General features: G+C 59.7%; 1 protein-coding gene across 1 annotated transcript in view; it reads left to right on the top strand.

Annotated features, from left to right (window-relative positions):
• Positions 1-506: 506 nt before the first annotated feature.
• FAM20C (FAM20C golgi associated secretory pathway kinase) overlaps positions 507-20,599 on the top strand; it is a 36,443-nt gene continuing 16,350 nt past the window's right edge. Inside the window, exons 1-3 of the mRNA XM_032327696.1 lie at positions 507-1,143; positions 2,963-3,141; positions 11,228-11,306. Of these exons, the coding sequence (XP_032183587.1) occupies positions 536-1,143; positions 2,963-3,141; positions 11,228-11,306 (866 nt within the window). The 5' untranslated portion in view covers positions 507-535. The remainder of the gene's footprint in view (positions 1,144-2,962; positions 3,142-11,227; positions 11,307-20,599) is intronic.

Genomic DNA, 20,599 nt, shown 5'->3' on the forward strand with positions numbered 1-20,599 from the left:
CGGACCGCTGCGTGAGAGAAACGAGCCTTGCCCGAAGGAGCCGCCCCTTCTCCGCCTGGCCGGCCCGGCGCCTGGCGTGGCCCACGGAGCCGCGGAGGGGACTGCACCGCGCCATCTCCACCGCCACCCACAGGCCGCCGCGCCCTGGCCTAGATGGGCCGCCGCGTCAGGCCCCAGCGCGCCGGATGAGCGCAGAGACCCCAAGCCGGCCGCTGAGTGCGCGGGGCCTCACCCGGCTGCGCACCCAGCTCCGTGGACCAGGGCCTCTGGGCCCGGCCGCTGAGGGCGCGGCCACTCCGAAGAGACGAGAGGGTACGGCCAGAGATGGCCGGGCGAGCGGGCTCTTTGGAGGTGGGCGCCCTACACGTGGTGTGGGCGGGGGGACAACCCTGGAGCTGGTAGCTGTCCGACGCCAGATGGACCTTGACCTGTGCCTCGGCACTGCGTTCGTGCCAAGCCGAGGCTAGTTGGGGCACCGGTGGAGCGCGCTCTGGGAGGGCGCCCGGAGTCCCAGGCCGCGCTCTCCGGCGCGGCCATGAAGATGATCCTGGTGCGCAGGTTCCGCGTGCTCATCCTGATGGTGTTCCTGGTGGCCTGCGCGCTGCACATCGTGCTGGACTTGCTACCCAAACTGGAGCGGCGCGCCGTGCGGCCCTCGGGGGAGCCCGGCTGCTCGTGCGCGCAACCCGCGGTCGAGGCGGCGGCGCCTGCCTGGGCCAAGGCGCGGGGCCGCCCGGGGGAGCCCCCTGCCGCCTCCTCCGCAGCCGGCGACGCGGGCTGGCCCAACAAACACACGCTGCGGATCCTGCAGGACTTCAGCTCCGACCCTTCCTCCAATCTCACATCCCACTCGCTGGAGAAACTGCCCGCGGCAGCCGAACCCGCCGAAAGCGCCTTGCAGGGGCAGAATTCCGGCGGTTCCCGGCCCCGCGATCCAGCCCACCGGCCGCTGCTCCGAGACCCCGGACTCCGTCGGTCGGCGCCGCCCCCTGGCCCCAGCGGGGACAGCTCTCTCCTGGCCCGGCTGTTTGAACACCCACTCTACCAGGTGCCGGTTCCACCGCTAACGGAGGACGACGTCCTCTTCAATGTGAACAGCGACATCAGGTTCAACCCCAAGGCTGCCGCGGAGAATCCTGACTGGTGAGTGAGGCGGAGGGCAGCTCAGGGTGGGTGCTGGCAGGCCCCACACCGTCAAGCAGCTGTTAATCTGTGCTCCCCTTCCCAGGAAATGGCCTTGCACATCCCAGGCCTCGTTTAAAGAGGCCCAGGGGCTCGGGAACCCCCAGGGGGCAGGAACCCCCCTGGCAGAGTGCTCAGCCCCCACCCCAGCACCCCTCTCCAGCAAGGGAGGTTTGTGGAGCAGGAGAGCATGCTGCCTCTTGCTCAGGGCAGTGCCTTTGTCTCCAGAACGACTGCCTCCTTGAGAAGGGCTGCTGGGTGGTTTGGGAGCCGCTCCCTGCGGAGTCCAGGGAGGGTCGGTGCTGACTCTGCGGGAGGGCAGGGTGGCCTGCGGAGTCCCTGCGGGGTCCTGGCTCCCGAAACTAAGTCAGGCAGTGCATGCACAAGCTGGCAAGGGAGTGAATGGGAGGGCCTGTCCCTAACCTTACCCTGGGGAGCTGCTGGCGCCAAGCTTTCAGATGCTCGGGGACATTACTCTGGTGGACACGTCAGGAGAGTCTGCAGAAGCCTAATGAGTCTTGTAAGCTGGTGGCTGAGAACAAAATTAGCAGAGGGGCGTGCTGGCCCCAGTGAGGCATAACAAAAGGGTTCTCCCAACCGGGGTGCCCAAAACAGCTGCCCTTGGAACCCTGCCAGCTGTGTTGGGTGACATCTTCATAAAAGGGGAGAAGCATCCTCAGGAGCATCTCTTTAAACTGTCCTGGCTTAAACCCTTCCCCCTGGCCCTCCTCAGCCACACAGACCAGCATGAGCCCATGCTGCAGCCCGGAGTGAAATATTAACTAGCAGCAAGGCCAGAACAAATACCTGCTGCAGGTAGATATCACCCCTGCCATGCAGGGGGAAGGCCATCGCATAAAAATCCTTTCTACCCTGAAATTTGACCAGGCCCAGGCTTTTCCATCTAAATACACCAAAGTGTCTGGTGGCCTCTGAGCTTTGTGTGCTGGCCAGGTTCAAGGAAATGCTCAGAAACTTGAGAATCAGAGCAGTGGCCCAGGCTCAGGGCTCCTCACAGGAGAGACAGAGCCCAGGACTGGGGGTCCAGGATGTGGCCCCTGTGGGAGAGGACTTGGGGCCAGAAGGATCTCGTCTGCAGGTGGGTTGGAGCTAAGACAAGTTCCACTTTCCGTTTGGCTCAGCAGCAAATAGGCTCTGTCTTCCCCCAGATGGGCCCGTTGCCTCCAGAGATGTCAGGGCCATGTGGGCGGCAGGTCCTGACTTCGGGTCTCAGCTGGAGTGAGTGCCTACCTCTTTCCTCGCTCCCCACCCAAGATTGCTCTCGTTAAAATCAAATTTAGCTTCTTGCATCATTTCTCCCTTTGGTTGTTGGAAGCAAAACAGAGCGCCTGGGGAAGGTTTCTGACAGGCGGGGTGTGTCTCCGGCGTGCACACGGTTCGTGGTCAAAGATGGCTCGCTCATCTGTCCCCAGGAAGAGCTGACAGCCTCTCACACCCCAAGCTGACATCACACTTGTTGGGCTGTTTCGTGACCCCAGGGCAGACGCGGTAGGGCCTGGCACGGACGCTCTGGGCTCGGTCTTGATTTTAGTTATAGCTGTCTGGACGTCTCCTGACGGTAAGTGAGAATTACAGTTTAGATATGTTATTAGTTAGTAGAACAACAGCCGCAGAAAAAGTAGGGACGTTCGCAAGGTCCTGTTTGGGCAGAGGCATCTGTGAACACATCAACGTTTGTCTGGATCCACAGTTAGAACCTTGGCTTTGGAACGACTCCGTTCTTTCCCCGCTGATTCCGGGTCCTCTGCATGTCCTGTAGGCCACGTGAAGGCACTGAAAATGGAGACTTCTTGCCCACGGGGGAAGCGGCTGTAGACTCCTACCCCAACTGGCTCAAGTTCCACATCGGCATTAACCGGTATGAACTCTACTCCAGGCATAACCCAGCCATCGAAGCCCTCCTGCGCGACCTCGGTGCTCAGAAGATAACCAGTGTGGGTAGGTGCCCTCCCTGAGCTTCCCGAGGGCGTCAGGGTGCTGGGGGCTGGCTGTCCTTTGCAGGGCAGCTGGGGAGCCATTGCACCTTGATGGAACGTTATCTCTGGAGTGACCAAAACGGGCATTCTTCTAGAGGGACACGCCTGCAGGGCCTCGAAGGGAGGGGAGGGACACCCTCGATGCTGTCCGTGTGGTCCAGGGGCTACCGCTGCCCTCGCTAGGCCAGTGAGGGAGGGACAGATGCCGCACAGCCCTTCCTGCTACGTTCTGCTTATCCACCCGAGGACAGGCACTTTCCGGAGGACAGGTCTCCCCGCTCCCGGGGTGAAAAGGGGGCTTGTGTCCCTGGAGGCTGGGGCCACTCCCTCAGCACAGCAGGGAGACAGGGCAGAGCTCCACCAGCGGCTCCTTCAACTTACTGAGCACTGGCAGGGATCAGGGCTCAGCTCTGTCTCAGGCGGAGGCCTGTTCGCTTAGTAATTCAGAGGCCACATTGCTGAGCACTTTGAGATCTGCTGAACTGGACAGAAAAAAGGCATCCAATTACTGATTTCAGGGAAATGTGTCCCCAGTGGTTTCAGAGCGTGGAGGTTCGGTGCCATTGTTCCTGGGCCTGTAGGCGATTGCCTGTGAAGGTCCGCATTAGTCACCGGTGGCTTGAGGAGGCAGTGAGGGACGGGCTGTGGAAAGAACAGTCCTGGGGGCTTTGCAGGAAGCTGGCCTAGGGACACACAGCCAGGAGTGGGGTGGACGGAGGCCAGCCGGGGTAACGTGAGGGTAGATCCTGTCCCCTCCCAATGTGTAGAACGGGCAGTCAGACTCCATCTCCTTGGTATTCCTCTAAACAACACTGATGCCGCACGGGTCCCCGTGTCCTGGGGCTTCGTCCACTCGCTGAGACAGGGGAGTGCAGCTGGCAAGTGGGTTTTCCAGACGTCTCTCAGCACTATTTTTGGCTCTTTCTGCCCAGTACTGAGCTGTCTCTGGGGCACCTGCCTGGCTATGTGGCTTCTGTCTAGCGCGTGATCACCCCCCTTCGTGAAGGGGAGTGCGCAGGAATAAGCCGGGGTATCCTTTCTTAGCTGATGCACAGGAGGGGTCTGAGCACCTCCCCAGAGCCCAGGCATCCCCGGCCCTCCCCGTGTGAAGACCAGACTCCCTCCTGGGAGACGCCAGGACGCCACAGCCTTCTGGGGGTGCTGGGAAGCAGTCCGTGTGCACGACAGAGATTGTCCCATGGACAGGCACGGCCGGGGTGCCCCCCTTCACTCCTGAGGGTAGACAGGGCCATTAGAGAAGTATCCAGGGACTTGACCGACTCGTTCACCCGTTCAGCAGCTTTCCTCGGACACCCCTGGCCTTGGAGACCCCTTTCTGGGTGGTGGGTACGAGCATGAATGAGCCTCAGTAAGACGTCTCTGCTGACCTGAGAGGCCCGGGCGGGGGGACAGGAAACAGAGACGCGGTAAGGAAGACTAAATGCCTTGAACACAATTCACGTGGCTCTGGGAGAGGTATGGAGCCCCTTGTCTAAGAAAAGATGTCTGACCGGGGCTTAAACAAAGTGTAGGCGTTAGTCATGCAAGGCAGCAGGGCGGGGCTGGGCTTTCTGGGAAAACGAGAGCAATGTTTGAAACTTTAGAAATGGTTTTCAGGGAAGTACAATGTTACAAGATCCCGCTCCACAGCTGTCCGTGGCTCCCCTCTCTGCCTCGGTTTCCCTATCTGTCAAGTGGGCTTGTGGCTGCTCAGGTACCTTGCATTTGTTCTGATAAGACGATGCCCGTGACCAAGCTTATAAGTAGTAACTAGATCTTTGCACCCTGTGCATGCCGGGTCCCCACTCAAGGGCAGGGTCTGGGGTGGACACGGGGCTGCGGGGATTCCCAAACGCGGCCAAGTTCACCGTAGCGCTCAGGGAACAAACAACCTGCAGCTGTTTGGAAGGTGAAAACAGAGCCCAAGGAGCATCCCTGCCAGTAGGTGTCGGTGTGCGGGGAGGGTGGAGGGTTTCGGGGGGCAGGCCAGGGCCTCCTTGACCGCAGCAGCCTGTGCGGACGAGCCTGTGGAGGCCTTTACCCCGCTCTCCCTGCTGTTTCGGTGAGCTCCCCAATGAGTTTGCGCTTGTGAAAAGGCCGTGGTCCACAGGGAGCAGCAGGGGAGGGGCCAGCCTTGGGCTGGGCTGCGGGCATCTCTTCGCGATGCACGCTTTCTAGGCTGTGTCTGCCTCCGCGTCCAGTCGGATGTTTGACCCAAGCCCCTGCTGGAGACAGCAGCCCCTAGTGGGCCCTTCCAGTTTGGAAAGGGAGGCCCTGCTCCCAGCTCAGGTCTCTGTCCCCTTACCGTCCAGCTGCAGTGGTCCCTAGGAGGGGCGAGCCCAGAAACTCCGTTGGGACCGGGAACGGCGCCTGCAAGTTTTCCAGAGCTTCCTGCCGGAAGAGTCCCACTCACTCTCCCCATTCAGAGCCACTGGATCCGCGTGGCGAAGCCCGTGTGGCCTCCGGTACAGCAGCCGCTGCGGGCAGGTTTATTTATAGCCGGGCTCCTGGCTGCTCTGTAATGGCCGTTCACTGCCTTTAAACAGGCTCGGGACGTTATCTACCTCTGTTCAGCCTGACATCAGGCACGCGGCACCTTCGGCTCCGGCCGGGCATCATTAAGTAGCTCTCGTGCACAATTACGGGTGCAAAGGATAAATGACACAATTAACTGCTTTGTAGCAGGGATTGCTGGAAAGGGAAAAGAAGTCACACCGACTCGGAGAGGACTCAGACGGCCTCTGGCTGAGAGATGCCACCGTTGTTCCCCCCGGGGTTGGGACACAGCTGTGGCGGGGCCTGAACAAAGAAGCTGTGGTCCCCAGGACCCGAGTCCTGGGCGCTCACCCATCTAGCTAGCATCCAGGACTGACGGTCACGAGCTCCCGGGGACAGAGGCTGCGGCTGGGGCAGCCCAGGGTGGGCAGTTCCAGCCCCAGAGAGCTCACAGTCCCCCTCCCACCCTGGGTGGTGGCAGTGGGTCCCAGTCTCCAGGTCCTGGCTCTCCCGCATGGAGGGGGGGGCGACAACTGAAAATGCTCAGTTTGCCGGGAGGAAGGACACAGACCACCCCAGACCGACAGGAGGGAAGACTGCAGGCAGGGCAGGCGGAAGGTGGCAAATAGCTGGGCCCCTCCTCAGTTTTCCCTGCAACCGTCTAGTCTAAGATCGAGAACAAAAGCCCAGTCAAGGGCCCTGGGCACCTGCTTTCTCCATCTCCAGCAGACAACAGCTGGGCTCTGCTGGGTGTGTTCCCATGGTGTTCCTTCTAGCTCCAGGGAGGGTGCCGGATGCCTGCTGGGGCAGTGCCCTCTTTTCTCCCTTAAGTCAGTTTAATTATCATGATAAAAGTGAGCGGCCACACAGCAGTCTTGAGAGGGGCGGGGGGTGGGGGTGGGGGGGGGGGGCAGTGCAGTTACTGCTCCAGCATCCTGGGCGTGCATGTGAGGGACTGACGTCTGGTGGAGGCCTGACAAGGTCTCACAGCAGGCCGAGCAGGAGGACCCCAGCCCTCAGAGTCTCCTCCAGTCCCTGGCTCGTAGCAACCCCCTCAAGGCCAGCCCCGGGTTGTCCCCCGATGATGGACAGATAGACACACACTGTGCTGCTCTCTGAGGGCCCATGTCCCTCAAGGCCCAGGGGCAGGAGAAGGGGCTCTGCATGGTACCCAGGGCTCTAGAACACCGTGATCGGGGGAGGCGTCTGGGGTGGGCAAGGAAGACCACGGCTGACCTAAGGGCTCCTGGCATCACATCCCCCAGATCTGAGCCATCCTGGGCCTGGAGACAAGGCAGGGCTGGGAAAAAATTCAGACCACTTGCCTGGCCATGATCCCTGAGGACAGGCATGGCTCACACTTCTCAGAGGAGGTGACAGAAGCCCCCACGGGTGGCCTGGCAGTGCCTTACACGTGGGCGTGTTTGCGTGGGCCACCAGTCTCTTAAGCAGATTTCTTTCCTTTAAAAGAGGTGGCTCACCAAAACATGGGTTGGGGGTTCCTGTTAGAAATGGGGAGCCTGGCGATGCTGATCCTGGCTTCCACGGGAAACCAGTTGCTGAGTGATTCAAGTGACTTGTCCCTTCCAGCACCGAGGTGTGCAACGCAGGATGAACTAAGGACAGAGCCCAGCGTCCCGTGTCTCCCAGTGCTCACGCCTCCTTGGTGTGGTGCCATCAAGTTCCCCGGCCAGGATGGCACCCCTTTTCCTTTGGGGTCTGTCTCTCTTCTCCTGGGGCTGCTCTTGGTGCTTGGTTTACTCGACCCTTCCTAGGAGGACCCTAAGAAATGCAGTTCCCATTCTGGGTCTTCTGAGGGGAGCTGTGTTCTGGGGAAAGACAGCAAACTCTCCGGTGTCCAGATGTCTTAGTGCTCATGGCATACAAATATGCAAACATTAGCATATTAGTTCTGTTAGTGTGTGTGAGCGTGTGTAACTACTGGTGCATGTCATTAATGATCGGTAGTCCGTGCTAATTGATACCATATATGAACGCGTAGCTGGCAGATATGGCTCTGGAGGGACAGCAGGAAAGACAGAGCTGACATCCGTGGTCTGGATGGTGGGATGTGCCTGCAGGAGGCAAGCAGGGGAGGGGAGAGCGTATATGACAGGTGCCCTCCATGGGGCTTGAGGGAACCAGACCCCCAGTTAGGTGCCCCTCGTGGGTGCTGGTGATTTGAGGACAGTGAGGCCCAGATTTGGGTGGGGCCGTGGAGATGGAGAGAAGTTGGCTGATGGGGCTTGTTTGGGGTGAGTGTCTTCTGGGGACGTGGCCACTGGAGGCCTTAGCGCGTCCTCGAGCCCACAGTGGGCTCACTGCTCAGTCAGGTGCCCCCCAGGGCGGAGGTTAGCCAGGTTTCAACAGGCCTCTGTCCCCTGAGAAACATGGAGACCCAACCAGGTGAGGGAACATCCACCAGCTCTCACACAGGGCCCCTGCCGCACACCTGGCTTCTCCCAGAAGTTGGCCTCCGCTTCCATGGCCTCTCTCCGACACGGGTGCAGGCCAGATTTCTCAAGTCTGACTTCAGGAAGAAACCCCAAACTCACACCCTCCTTCTCAAGGGCTGGTTAGGGTCCAGGCTCTGCCACGGGGCCCTTGGCCCTGACCCTCTCCCCAGGCCCATTGGTGACAGCAGAGCCAGGACATTCACCCCAAGCACAGACCTGTGGGGGCATCTGCCTCCCACCCATCCCAGAGGAACACTTGGCCTTTGCCATGACTGCTGGCCATTTGCATGTGGGCTTTGCCTGTACCTGATTTTCAAATGGAATTCCAGGTGTCTCCAAGTTGTCAACCCCAGCTTGGCAGAGTGAATAGTGGCCCCGAGTGGGAAGGCACATGTCCCCAGACAAGAGAAAGGTGGTGTCCAGGGCCAGTAGCAAAAGCCTGGCCTTTGCAGATGCTAAGGCCCATTAATTTCTAGTTACTTGCTTGGTCCGTGGAGAGGAACTGGTAATGCAGCAGAAAACACAGGTCAGCAGGGCACTCAGATCTGCTTCCAGAACAAGAATGACTCAACCGACCAGATTTGCATAATAATTTATTATTCAAGAAAACCAGGATTGCAGGCCCTGGAGAGAGCTGATGTGCTGTCCCCGACAGCACATGTGTGACCCCAGTTATTACATGGAAATGGGGACATCGAATGGGGCTTAATCAGGCCACTAATTTTCTTAATGATCACTTCTGTTTTCATCTTATTAAAAAACGTAATAAATGTTCATTGTTGAAATTTAGAAAGCACAGATAAGGGAAAAAAGGAAATTAGAACCCTCTGTGGTTCTGCCCGTGGGGGGTGAGCACTGGGCTGCGGCTGGGGCTTCTTAATTTTCTCACGTGCTTGCATACACACCTTCCAGAAAGGGCAGCTCACACAGCACACACGCTTCCTAAGCTGCTCTGCTTAATGATAAGATAAGGAGCAGTTTGCCACATCGTTCAAGAGTCTCTGGTACCGTTACGAGGACTACGTAGCATTCCCTCCGTGGGATTTCCCGTGCATTGTACTTCTCCGTGGGATCCCCCCGCCCCAAGAGCTGCGCCTTTTTACCTTATTTCCAGTGTTCTGGAGCAAAGTGGAATTTGTCGGGGGTTGGGGGTTGGGGGTTGTTTTCTGAGGCTGCAAGAGCCTCCCACAGACCCAAGTCACACACTGGTCTAGGGCACCGGTGCCCTCAGCTCCACCTGCTGGACCCCGAGACCAGGGCGCGTCCGAGGCAGCCAGGCTGTCCCGGCCACAGACGTTGCAGAGGAAGGAATGAGCAAGTGGCTGGGTCGGGAGCGCAGGAGTGGGGCTGGGCCTTGGCCCTCCCAGAGGCCACGAGAGCCACCCAAGATGCTCAGGGAGCTCAGGACGCCTGGTCCTCCTTTGCAGTCCCGTGACAGTCTTGAACAGGCCATGGGCCCTGCCCCATGCCCCATTCTAGATGCTTCACGAGCATTACCCGCTTGCTGGCGGTAGCAGCCGCTCGAGGTAAATGGGATGGTCCCCCTACCCCAACTCCGCTTGCTCTAGCTGCGTATGGTCGACCTGCAGAACTGACAGATTAAGTCATGCATTATCCTTACGTGTCTTGACATTCACCACGGCGCCACGAAGGGGGCCGGGCAGGCACCCACCCCGATGTGGCTCCCGCAGCATGGCGCCCCTCATTCATCGCTCCCTACCTGGCCTCATCTTCACTTCCACGCACGTTCCTCCCCATCTGTCACTGCTCTGGCTGGAGTCCACCCATGTTCCTCTCTTCCCTCCGCACCCCACACCTACCCCCACATGGTTCCTGGACCCCCTGGTATTTCTTTAGTTTTTCCATTTCCCCCATCTCTGCCATCCAAGCCACCGGTGTCCACTCTGGCTGCCTTAGCCTCCTTCCCCGGCTTCCACCTTCCATCCTCGCGGCCAGCCCCCTCTGTGGTGGGGGACGGCATGGGCCTGGTTCCTGGCCGTTCTGCTGCCCAGCGCCGACCACTCCCTCCCTGCGGGAAGGACCCACTTCCTTCCTACCCACTGGGCCGGGTGGACCTCAGGACCTTCCTCCAGGCTGTGAATGTGCCTGGCTCCCTCCTTCTTCAAATCCTGTGTGTTCGGGCCAGCCTCTGTCCTCGCTGAGAGCGGCGTAAGTGTCACCTCCCCAGAGCGGCCTTTCCGAGGGCCCCTCGAGCCTGCTGCCCTCTTGCACAGAAGCCTGAGGTCATCTCCATGTTTACACTTTACAGTCTGTCCTGCCACACGGACGCAGACTCTGGTGGGGATACCTTGCCTGTCCCTTGTTCCTCTGGCAACAGTGGCACAGCTGGTGCCTGGCATGGAGGCAACAGGCCGTGTGGCCCATTTCCCACGGTCTGGAGCCCTCATCATGTGGAGGTGCGGCAGGCGAGCCAGCTCGGCTCCTGAGGGGGCCACAGTCCAGGCCCAACCTCTCACCCCACGGTTCATGGAAACCCTTGAGTGTGCTCCTTCCTTCAGCTCCATCAGCATAAAGGAGAGCCACAGTCTGGGGGGAAGAGCAGACATTTTCAGGAATTCTTTAGCCTCTGAGCTGGCGTGGCAGGTGAGAAGCCACCATGATGCTTCTGGAGTCCTCCACCCCCCAGAGCATCCATGTGGAGCTCCCTGTGACGAGTGGGGGCTTTGGTCTCCTCAGACTAACCCCACTCAGGCTTCCTGTAGAACCCCAGAAACTCAGACTGGGCAAGCAGTGGTGTGGGGTGGGGCAGGTGGGTGAGTAGGTCATGCAGGTGTCTGGGCAGGGGAGGTGTTGCCGGTAGGCGCATGTACGGGGCCAGCCTTCCCAGAGGCTGCCCTCTGGCCGTGGCTCAGACCGTCTGAGAGATTCTGCCCCAGCACCTGATGTCAGGTGGGAGTGTGTATCCGCATTATTGCAGGAAACCCCAAACTTTCCAGGCAGTATGGGGGCCCTCAGGCACACCCAGAGGCCCAGGTGGGGCTGTGGGACCAGGGTGGGAGCTGGTCTCACTTGCCCACAGAGGGGGGAGTCTGCACGCAGCAAGTGACCCCGTGTCTCTTTCCCTCTCCCTTGCAGCCATGAAGTCGGGGGGCACGCAGCTCAAACTCATCATGACATTCCAGAATTATGGGCAGGCGCTGTTCAAACCCATGAAGTAAGTGCTGGGGACCAGTTGGGACGGGGGTGCCTGGTGCCGAGACGGGTCTGTGCTGGAGGGAGCAGCACCAGGTTTCTGGCGGAAAATGCAGCGTTTCCTCCCAGAGGTGTTGTGGGCTGAACTGTGGGGGACTGCTCTGGGCTTTCTCCCCATCGAGGCAAGTGAGCAACCCAGGGGTCCGGCCCCCCAGCCCCTCCTCTCCCTGGTGTCCCCAGTCCTCCCCCTCCCAACCCTCATCAGATCATTCCTACCCCGGTGAGCTTTAGTGTTCTAGAAATACAGACACCAAAGAATGCTCCTAAAGAAGGTGACTTTGGCCTCTCCTGCGTGGCTCAGGGATCAGGCGACTTTTTCTATAAAAGGCCCGCCGATAGGTATTTTAAGTCTTGTGGGCCTTATGGTCTGTGTCTCAGCTCCTTGGGTCTGCTCTCCGAGCCCAGAAGCAGCCAAACAATGGCTGTCAGTAAAGCTTTATTTATAAAACTAGCAGGAGCTGGATTGACCACCGCCCCCCCACCGACTGTAGTTTCCTGTTGCATAAAGTAGAGACCATGCTACCAAAATAATTAAGGCCTTCAGTGGCACATGAAAATCTGTTCCTGGTGGAGGAGTATTTGAAAGCCAGGCTACCTCAAGAAAATTCACGAGGAACATCCATGTTCTTCTTCTTTTTTTTTTTTTTTTTAAAGATTTTATTTATTTATTTGACAGAGAGGTTACAAGTAGACAGACACAGAGAGAGAGAGAGAGAGAGAAGCAGGCTCCCTACTGAGCAGAGAGCTTGATGTGGGGCTCGATCCCAGGACCCTGAGATGATGACCTGAGCCGAAGGCAGAGGCTTAACCCACTGAGCCACCCAGGTGCCCAGCATCCACGTTCTTGATGACCATCCTGATGATGCCAGGGCTCGGGTATCCCATTGGGGCCCAGGTTGCTCCACCATCTCCTGGGAGGGCCAACAAAGCCATTTGTGTGCTGGCTAGAGGGAGTTCATTGCATTTAAAGTGTGGGTTGCACCCTCAAGTGCCCACAAGGACCATGCAAGTTGTGTGAGCCTGCTGGCGGGGGGCCGGCAATCTGCCAGGCACGGACTCCACCGGAAGGGGCAGCTGCCTGTGTTCACCAGATCTTGACCATCTGTCCTAATATGCAATTTTCAGGATAAGCTCTCTTTTCATAATAATGGCTCTCTTTTTCTGCTTAACTTTCAAATTTCAAAAATGGTGGTAACTAATTGAGAAGCATCCCAAATGCCTTGGAGGCCACACAGAATACAACTGCTAGTTGGTAACTTGTGACCGAAGGTATGATCTTGGGTCCAGGGTGTTTCTGGGACTCTTGCTCCCTTTCCTTGGGACCGACGTCCTGCCAGGGTCTTCCCTGAGGATCCTGTCTGGGATTGGGGCTGCCTGGAGTCTGGAGCAGGTGGGGGTGAGAACATCATTCACACAGGCGAGAGGAAGGACAGCAAGACAGGTTGGAAGCCCAGGACTGTGGGAATCTGAGGCAGATGCCCGACGCCAGGGTGCGGTGAAGCCACCCTTGCTACTATCAGGGGTCTGTGAGCACAGGCACCTCCTTCCCCTTGTACATGCAGAAAGGGAGGTTCCCATCTCCTCCAGGAGAATTAGTAGAGAAAAGGGAGCTGCGATGGGCTTGGCGGTCGCAGGAAGACGGCTGGATGCAGGAGTGTGGTCAACCAGCCCTCCTCAGGAGAGATGATTGGGGCGGGGTCCACACAACTGGAGGGTATGCAACCTAGGGCTGGGTGTGGGTTCCTCGTGGAATATTCTGGAAGGAAACAAGGCCTGGGACGGGCATGGGCTCTTTGTAGAACTTTCCAGCTTCCTTGGGCTTCTTTGTGGTTTTGGCCCCACTGTTGAGGGGAGACTGTTGGGAGGCTGCGGCCTCTCACAGGGGGGCTGAGGCAGGAGGGCTGCATCCCTGCCGTGGGATGACCTGTGTGGGCAACCATTACCAGCGGTACTGGTAACGCTGCCGAGAGAGCAGCAGGGACAGTGTTCACGGGCGGCGGCAGCAGTTTCCAACAGGCCCCGCAGAGGCCGGTGCACCCCGTGTCTTCACGACTGGCCTAGGTTCTTGTTGTAAGCGTCACACCTCCAGATTCTTGTGGAACAGGTGTGCTTTCTAGGGCTGAGGGCATGTGAGTGTGTTACACAGGGTCTCCCAGCCCCATGACGACTCTACCAGGGCCTCCCCACTCTTCTAGGCCTTTCTGTGGCCCTCACTCTCAAAGTTTCTCTGGTGTGCATGTGCCACGGGTGTGGTGAGCACTGATGGGGGGAGTGGCCATGCCCCCTTTGCTGCCACAGAGCCCCACAGAGGCTGCTGCAGCTCCAGCAACATGGGTCAGATCCAGAGAGTCTGGGTAGAAGAACATATGCCAGAGGATCTGAATACGATGAGCGTGTTTTACTAAACAGACAGACCCCCCACACCCACACGGGGCCAGAATTAGCAGGAAATACTCAGTGGGCCTTACAGCTGAAAGGTCATGCTAAAGTAGCTGCCAGGGACAGGCCTCTCTCTCTCCCCTTCTAGAACATCTGCCAGCCGAAAACCTGATATTAAACAGCTTAATATATCTCCTTGATGGCAAGGTGGTTGTTTTCTGCTGTGTGAGTGATGGGAAAATTACCCAGGATGGAAGGGCTAATTTTTGCTTCTGTGCCTTCATTTGGTGAGTCAGGGATCTGCTGTGTTCAGGAGGAAAAGGGAAAGCGTTCACCTTGTCTGGTGCTTTGCCTCCCCGAGGTTATCCCTGGAAATGGGAACCAGGGCCCCCAGGATATCGGACCCTGGTCCCAGGAACCTGGGTTAGCCTGAATGCAGCCTTGTGTGTCCTTGTAAGAGGGGAGCAGGGATTTGTCCCAACACCCGCAGCTGGCCAGCTCCTGCCTCAGCCTGTGAGTGGGGCCAAGTCTGTCCTTTAGAGTAGATGGTCAATGGTCAGAGCATTCCAGGGATAACAGTTACATGTAAAGGGCCTGGGGCACCAAAACAGGCTCCCTCAAGTTCTGCCGACTCTCATCACAGTGGACAGATGGTAGAAGTGGGACTTGGGTGGCAGCGGGTGGGGGGGAAATCGTGATCCGAGGTGCGTTGGGGTGCCGTGGGGTGCCCTCAGGGCGAGCAGGAGTGACGTGAGCCACGTTGTTCCTGGTGATCAGGGAAGAGACACTGGTGGGTCGTGCTTGTGGACGTGCCCTGGATGGGATCCCCTTAGGCAGGAGGTCCGGGGGGTTGGGGATCACCCAAGCAGCCACACTAGGTCCTCATCTGGGGAGGTTGTTGGTGGGGAGCCCTGGTGAGCAGGGGGCCCGGCACAAGGGAGCCGTGGCTGCCTGCCGCGTGTGCCAGCACGGACACGCGTGTTTCCCGCTGAGGGTGCTTGCCCGGACACCTGCAGATGGGCTTCCTGGGAGCTCCTCCCGAGCGTTCCCTTCTCTCTGCTTCTGTCCTGCAGGGTTTGGGGGGCAGTGCTGTTCCCTGATACACACAAAGTTTAGGTGTGGCCCTCCTCTGTCTGGGCCTCAGTTTCCCATCTGCAGGGAACTCAGGGGGCCCCTAGCTCTGCCTAAGATGCCTGAAACAGCTGTGTGACAGCTGTCTGTGCCCCGAGCAGTCCCCCAGGGGCCCCTTCCCCAGAGTCCGACCCGGCAGTTGGCTGTCGCTTCTGTTCTGGCTCTGCGTTTGCCTGGTCTCAGTCCCCGTGCTTGCCGTGTGGCACCCACTGACTGGGCCAGCGTTCAGCACCCTCCCACCCCTCCCAGGACTGCACGCCTCCTTCCCTCTCAGTCAGCCCAGAGGTGTGGTAGTGGCAGCGGCAGCAGCAAGGGGGAAGGACCACGGGTCCTTGCTGCTCCCCGAGGCATCTCCCCTGAGCCGCCTCCCCTGCCACGCTGCTCCAAGGGGGCTGGGGGCGCACCTGCTTCCGGCCAGCCTAGAGAGGGCACGCAGGGCTTGCCGACCCCTCTCCACCAGCTGTTCTCAGGCGTCAGTGGAGAGAATGGGGCCCAGCCCACACCCCACGCAGCCTCCCACATCAGAGCCTTTCTGGGGCGCCATGGGGCTGATTCAGGCCCGTGGACCCGAGTGCACAGCCTGAACCAGGCCTCCCACTTGCAGGCTGAGACCTCTCTGACTGGCTGGGATCTGGGGGGGACGGGGACACTTCGCAGGCTGTCATGAAGGTGGAGGGAGTGACTCCGCACACACAGCTTAGATCATAGTAGGAGCTGGATACGGTTGGCTTTGCCTCCCCCGCAGGCTTCGGTAAAAAGCTGCCAATTTCCTCTATTTTTAACCAAGTCCAAGCTTTCTGTTTTCCCACAACTTAAAGAACACTGAGATGTTAATAGTGACGGGGGAACTGGGCGGGGGTGGGGAGCCTGCTTGTAAAGGAGGAAGGGAGGGGTTCTGCTGTGTTGAGGACGAACTTGAGCGTGGAAGTCACAGCTGTTGGGAGCCAGGACCTTTCTGGGGCCCGGGGGACTGTTCCTGCAGCCAGACCTCCAAGCCTGCACACAGCCTCCCCAAGTCCCCAAGAAGCTGGGCACCCGACTGGCTCCGAGTCCCTGGGGCCGTCCCAGTACCCAGAGCTGGAGCCGTGTCTGACCTTGGGAGGGGGAATCCCTTAAGAAAGAACCCAGCGCTGGCCATTTCTACCTGTGTGATTCTGCACCTGCCTTTTCCCCTTGGCTGACCTCAGACTTCCTTGTCATTAAAATGGGGACAGGGATGGGAACCTGGGGCAGGGTGTGGGGGACTCGCCTGCGACTTACTGGATTCCACCTCTCTTTGGCTTCTGGGAAAAGAGAGGCACCTTCTCCCCAAATGTTCTGCGTCAGTTCCTCAAAGTCTCAGAAATATCGCGGGGATGGCATGACCAAATCTGAGGAAACAGACCGGATTTCATAACTGTTCCAAGGTTGCTAAATCCCATGTCCTTCCTGCTGCTTCAGGGCTGCCAACGGCTCCGTATCAGTTCCCTGTGCTTCTGCGGCAGGTTACTGCAAATGCAGGGGTGTGAAGCCACCTGAACCGTCCTCCCGCAGGCTCGGAGGTCAGAAATCTCAACGGGATCTGCCAGCTGTGTTCCTTCTGGAGGCTCCGGGAGATCATGTGTTTCATTGCAAAGGAAGGCCTTAGGCAGCCTCTTGAAGCTGGAGGAGGGGAGGAAACAGCGTGTCTCCCAGAGCCTCTCTTGGAAGCCACCGCTGTGGCCTCTTCAGCCATTAGACCTCCCTCTGCTTCCTTCTTATAAGAACCCTCCAGATGACATTACCCACCCTCCACCCCAGACAGTACAGGATCGTCTCCCCATCTCTAGATCCCAGACATAATTCCATCTGCAAAATTCCTTCTGCCCTTTAAGGAAATTCAGACCAGAGATTTCCTGGGAGAGTCCAACATCGCAGTCATTCTCACTTAAGTATAAAAATGCATGATCAGCTTTATGGTGCTTCCTTCCCAGCAAAGGGACGGAGTTTGGGTGTGGTCAGCTCTGGAGACGGGGAGAGAAGGAATGTGGAAGTCTGGGAGGCCCCCAAAACTGGCCCTGAGCAGCTCCTTGACAGGTTTAGCAGGCCTGGCATAGGGTGCTCTAAGTACCCCTGGGGGCTGCCTCCACTGCCTGCTTTCTCGTGGCCTGTGCGACCCAGTACGCTCGTCTGCCTGGGTGGAGGTGTGAGGTTTTGGGAACTTCCTAGAGAGCAGGACTGAGACCTTCCCGGGATCCAGGCCTCCGGAATTCGCCAGGCTCTGCCCGTCTTTCCACCCTGACCCTCCATCGCTGCTGCCAAGGCTTTTCCCTGAAACCGTGCGCTTGGCTGTGGTTTGTGCCTGAGTCCTTAGCCGCTGTTTTCCGAGGAAAGTGAGTGTACACTTTTCCGTTTCCCCGCTGCTCAGGTCTGCCCGAGGCCGGGGCGGGGCGGGGTGGGGGGCTCACTCTGACCTCAGCAGCTGTCGGGGTGGTGGGTGGCTCCCAGGTTCTGACTGCTCCATGTATGGGGGCAGTGACCCCCAGGAGGGTGACCAGACTGGGAGGCTCCTCCTGCCCCTGGGCCCGTTGGAGAGGCTGCCGCCCGCCCCCCAGCCCTCTCAGTCCGCAGGAAAGGACGGCGACTTGCTGGCTCTGTGCTCCCAGGTACCCAGTGTTCTAGGAAACGCTCGTCCTCAGCCCGGTCTCCCCACCCCTCGCCAGGGCAGGCACATGCTCTGGGTGCCTAGCCAACCCCGGGGTGTCTGATAGCATCTTCTTTCCACATTTCCATGCCCCACACTCCAGGAAGAAGCCCGGTGCCCCAGGCAGGCCACGCCCTTCATCTGCCCTGCACCGCGGCTGGCTTCCTCCACGACACCTGGAGGAAGGAGAGGCTGCCGGGTAACTGGGTTCAGCTGAGTGCAGTCTCCTGCCCGTGCAGCGAGCTCAGTACTTTTCCAAAGGGTTTTCCCTAAAAGGCCAGTCGGCCGCAGCCCCTTCAGCTCTCCAGCACCGCCCGGCATGTGGCAGGAAGCGGGCGGACCTAGCCACCGAGGGCGCCATGTCCCATCTCCTCCTGGTCCCCACTCCACACAGATGCCCCCATGCTGTCCCCTGCTCCGTGGCCCGGGCCTGAGAAGAGTCCCCATGCCCCCTGCCCCATGCCCCCAGCTCTCAGACCCCCCGAGTTCTCCTCTCTGGCTGGTCGGGGCTCCCTGCAGGAGTCCTGCTGATGGCCCATGTCTCGGCACCCGAACATGCAGGTGGCAACCAGCTGGGTGGATCCTGCGCGCCTCCTTCTGTCGCCGGGGGTGCAGAGCTGGCAGATTTCCACTCCCCTTGTTGATCTGGGCATGGACACTCAGCAGGAAGACTAGCAGGGAGCCAGCCTCGTCCTCCCTGAGCACCCCACCTGCCCGTCCCGGGCCTCTTCTGGCCATTGTTCCTACTTCAAGCTCCCCCGTGTGTGGGAGTCCTGACCACTCTGAGGACAGGAGCGGGGTCCGCTGGCCACGCCCAGAGCACGGAACCCCCTCCCAGGCTGGGGAAGCTGAGGGTCGGGGCTGAGCACAGTCCCTCACCACCCCCGGTGGCCTTGGGGAGCCGGGTCTGCATGGGGCTGACCTAGCCCTTTGCTCCGGCCCACAGGCACCGTGTCTGCAACAAGCAAGCGGGGAGGCCCATGCTGGAGCCCACCCTCCCCTTCAGGTGTCTCCTGAGTTCCCTGCTCCATCCTTACCAGCACTGATTAAGCGGGGCCCCTGCCCAAGTTGCTCACAGCCTGAAGGAGCCTTAAAGCCACTCACAGGCGTGTCACACATCTGGAGACGCGCCCAAAGAACACAGAGGCCCCGGGAGCACCTCGGAGCCTCTAGGAGGGGAGACGAGCCCTGAGCGCACAGACAAAGAGCACTTCATCTCCACTTCTCCACCCTTCCGGGTCGTTCTGGGGAGGGGCATTGGGAAGCTAAGACGGCCAAGCCGAGGCCTGTGTGTGGCCTCGGGGCGGAAGACAGAGCTGCTCCTGGTGTGAACAGCTGGAACGCAGAGGGCAGAGGTCGCTGGAAAGCCCTGAGGTGGGAGATGTGAGGGCACCAGAAACTGTTCTGGAACCTGGTCACAGAGCCTCTGGGCTTGGCTCTTCCCATAGCGGCAGGGCCCAGAGCCACCTGCTTTCCAGGTGTGTGACCTGATCGGAGGGGTGGGCTGGCGTGAGGGAGAAGGAAGCAAAAGCCAGAGTTGGCAAATAGAAGTGCTTCCTCTTTAGCCTCACAGCTAACGCCACTGCACGTGGTGCTGGTGGTGGTGCTGCAGGTAGAAACTGAAGACGTGGGGGTGGGAGAGCTCGGGGCCGCAGACCGATTTGTGTCCATTCCCTGTTCTTCCCCTACCTGTTCCTTTGTTCACGTCCGCCTGTTCTGAAGCAGGCACGTGGCTCGGCCCTCCTGCCCCAGGCCCTGCAGACCGTAATTTAAGGTAGCAGTGCCCTGTTCTTCCGCAGAAGGCCCCAGGGGGGGAAGCCCTGCCGGGCTGCCCGGGGAAAGCCCGCGGGGGCTGAGGCCGATCTTGGGGAGCATGGGGGAAGCAAGCCCAGGCGCAGAGCCCCGCACAGGCAAAGGTGCAGAGATGGAGAAGTCCTGAGTGCTGGGTCTGGGAGAGGTTTGTTGATGCTGGAGGCGGCAGGGGTGAGGAGAGAGGAGGGCAGAGCCGAGGAGGGGGCCAGGAGGTGTCTGGTGGCAATAGTCGGCGTAGGGAGTAGGCACCAAGGAGATGGGGAGATGAGGCGTGTGTTGGGGTGAGCCTGGCCAGCACCCTGGGGCTGCCTGCTCCCCCCACCCCCGCCCCCTCGGGGCTGCTTCCTCTGCTTCCCTCCTGCACGGGCCCTCAGCAGGCTGATCTGGCTAGGAGGCCGTGGGACTGAGCATTCAGGAGCCGAGGTCCGGCCACAGAGTGTGCAGTGGGGCTGCCCCCAAAGGCCTGCCTGCCTCTAGGCCAGGAGCGGGGCAGGGGGCGGGGGGATGGGCCAGTCCCGTTCCTCCAGCTTGAGCCTGGAGTCTCTTCCCCCACAAGGAAATGAAAAGATTGCTTCCCGCCCCCAGAGGCTTCTTCATGGGAGGCTGGCTGTGCCAGAGAAAAGGCAGTGGACAGGGTCCTAGTTCTCTCTGAGACCCTTCTGACAGCCTGCGCCGGTGAGGGGGCCCGCACGTGTGTGTGCACGTGTGTGCACATGTGCACATGTGGTCTGCAGCAGGCCCCACCCACAGTGACCCTCAGCGTCATCACTAAGCCCGCTGCTCCCTGGGTCTCGGTGGCCCACATACGAGGACAAGGCTTTGGGGGCCCTACCGGTGTGTGCCTGACTGGGCCTGAGGACCCTAGTTACGTGTGTGTGTGTCCCCACACTGACGGCTGGCAGTGGACCTCTGCCTACAGAGCCCCAAGAAGCAGCTGTTCCCACTCCCCCATTCGGGTATAGAGCTGGGCCTGGGGACACGCCTCTTCTGTGGGGCAGCTGGGGGAGCGGGGATGTGGATGCGCGGTGCCCTGTGGGGCCACACAGGCACAGGTAGGGAGAGGCCTCTGGAAGGACAGAACTATTCCAGAGGGCCTTCCTGGAGGCGGTGGCCACAGATTGACCTGACTGAGAAGGTGGAGGGAGGGATGTCCAACCTGTAGAGCAGGCAGAGCCACATCAGGCCAGGGGACCCCCAGGGTCAAGTGCATGGCCCTGGAGAGGCGAAGCAGAGAGACGGGCCAGCAGAGAAGGATCTGGGCCCAGAGTCCT

This window comes from Mustela erminea, chromosome 20 (genome assembly GCF_009829155.1).
Source record: "Mustela erminea isolate mMusErm1 chromosome 20, mMusErm1.Pri, whole genome shotgun sequence".
Taxonomy (NCBI): Eukaryota; Metazoa; Chordata; class Mammalia; order Carnivora; family Mustelidae; genus Mustela; species Mustela erminea.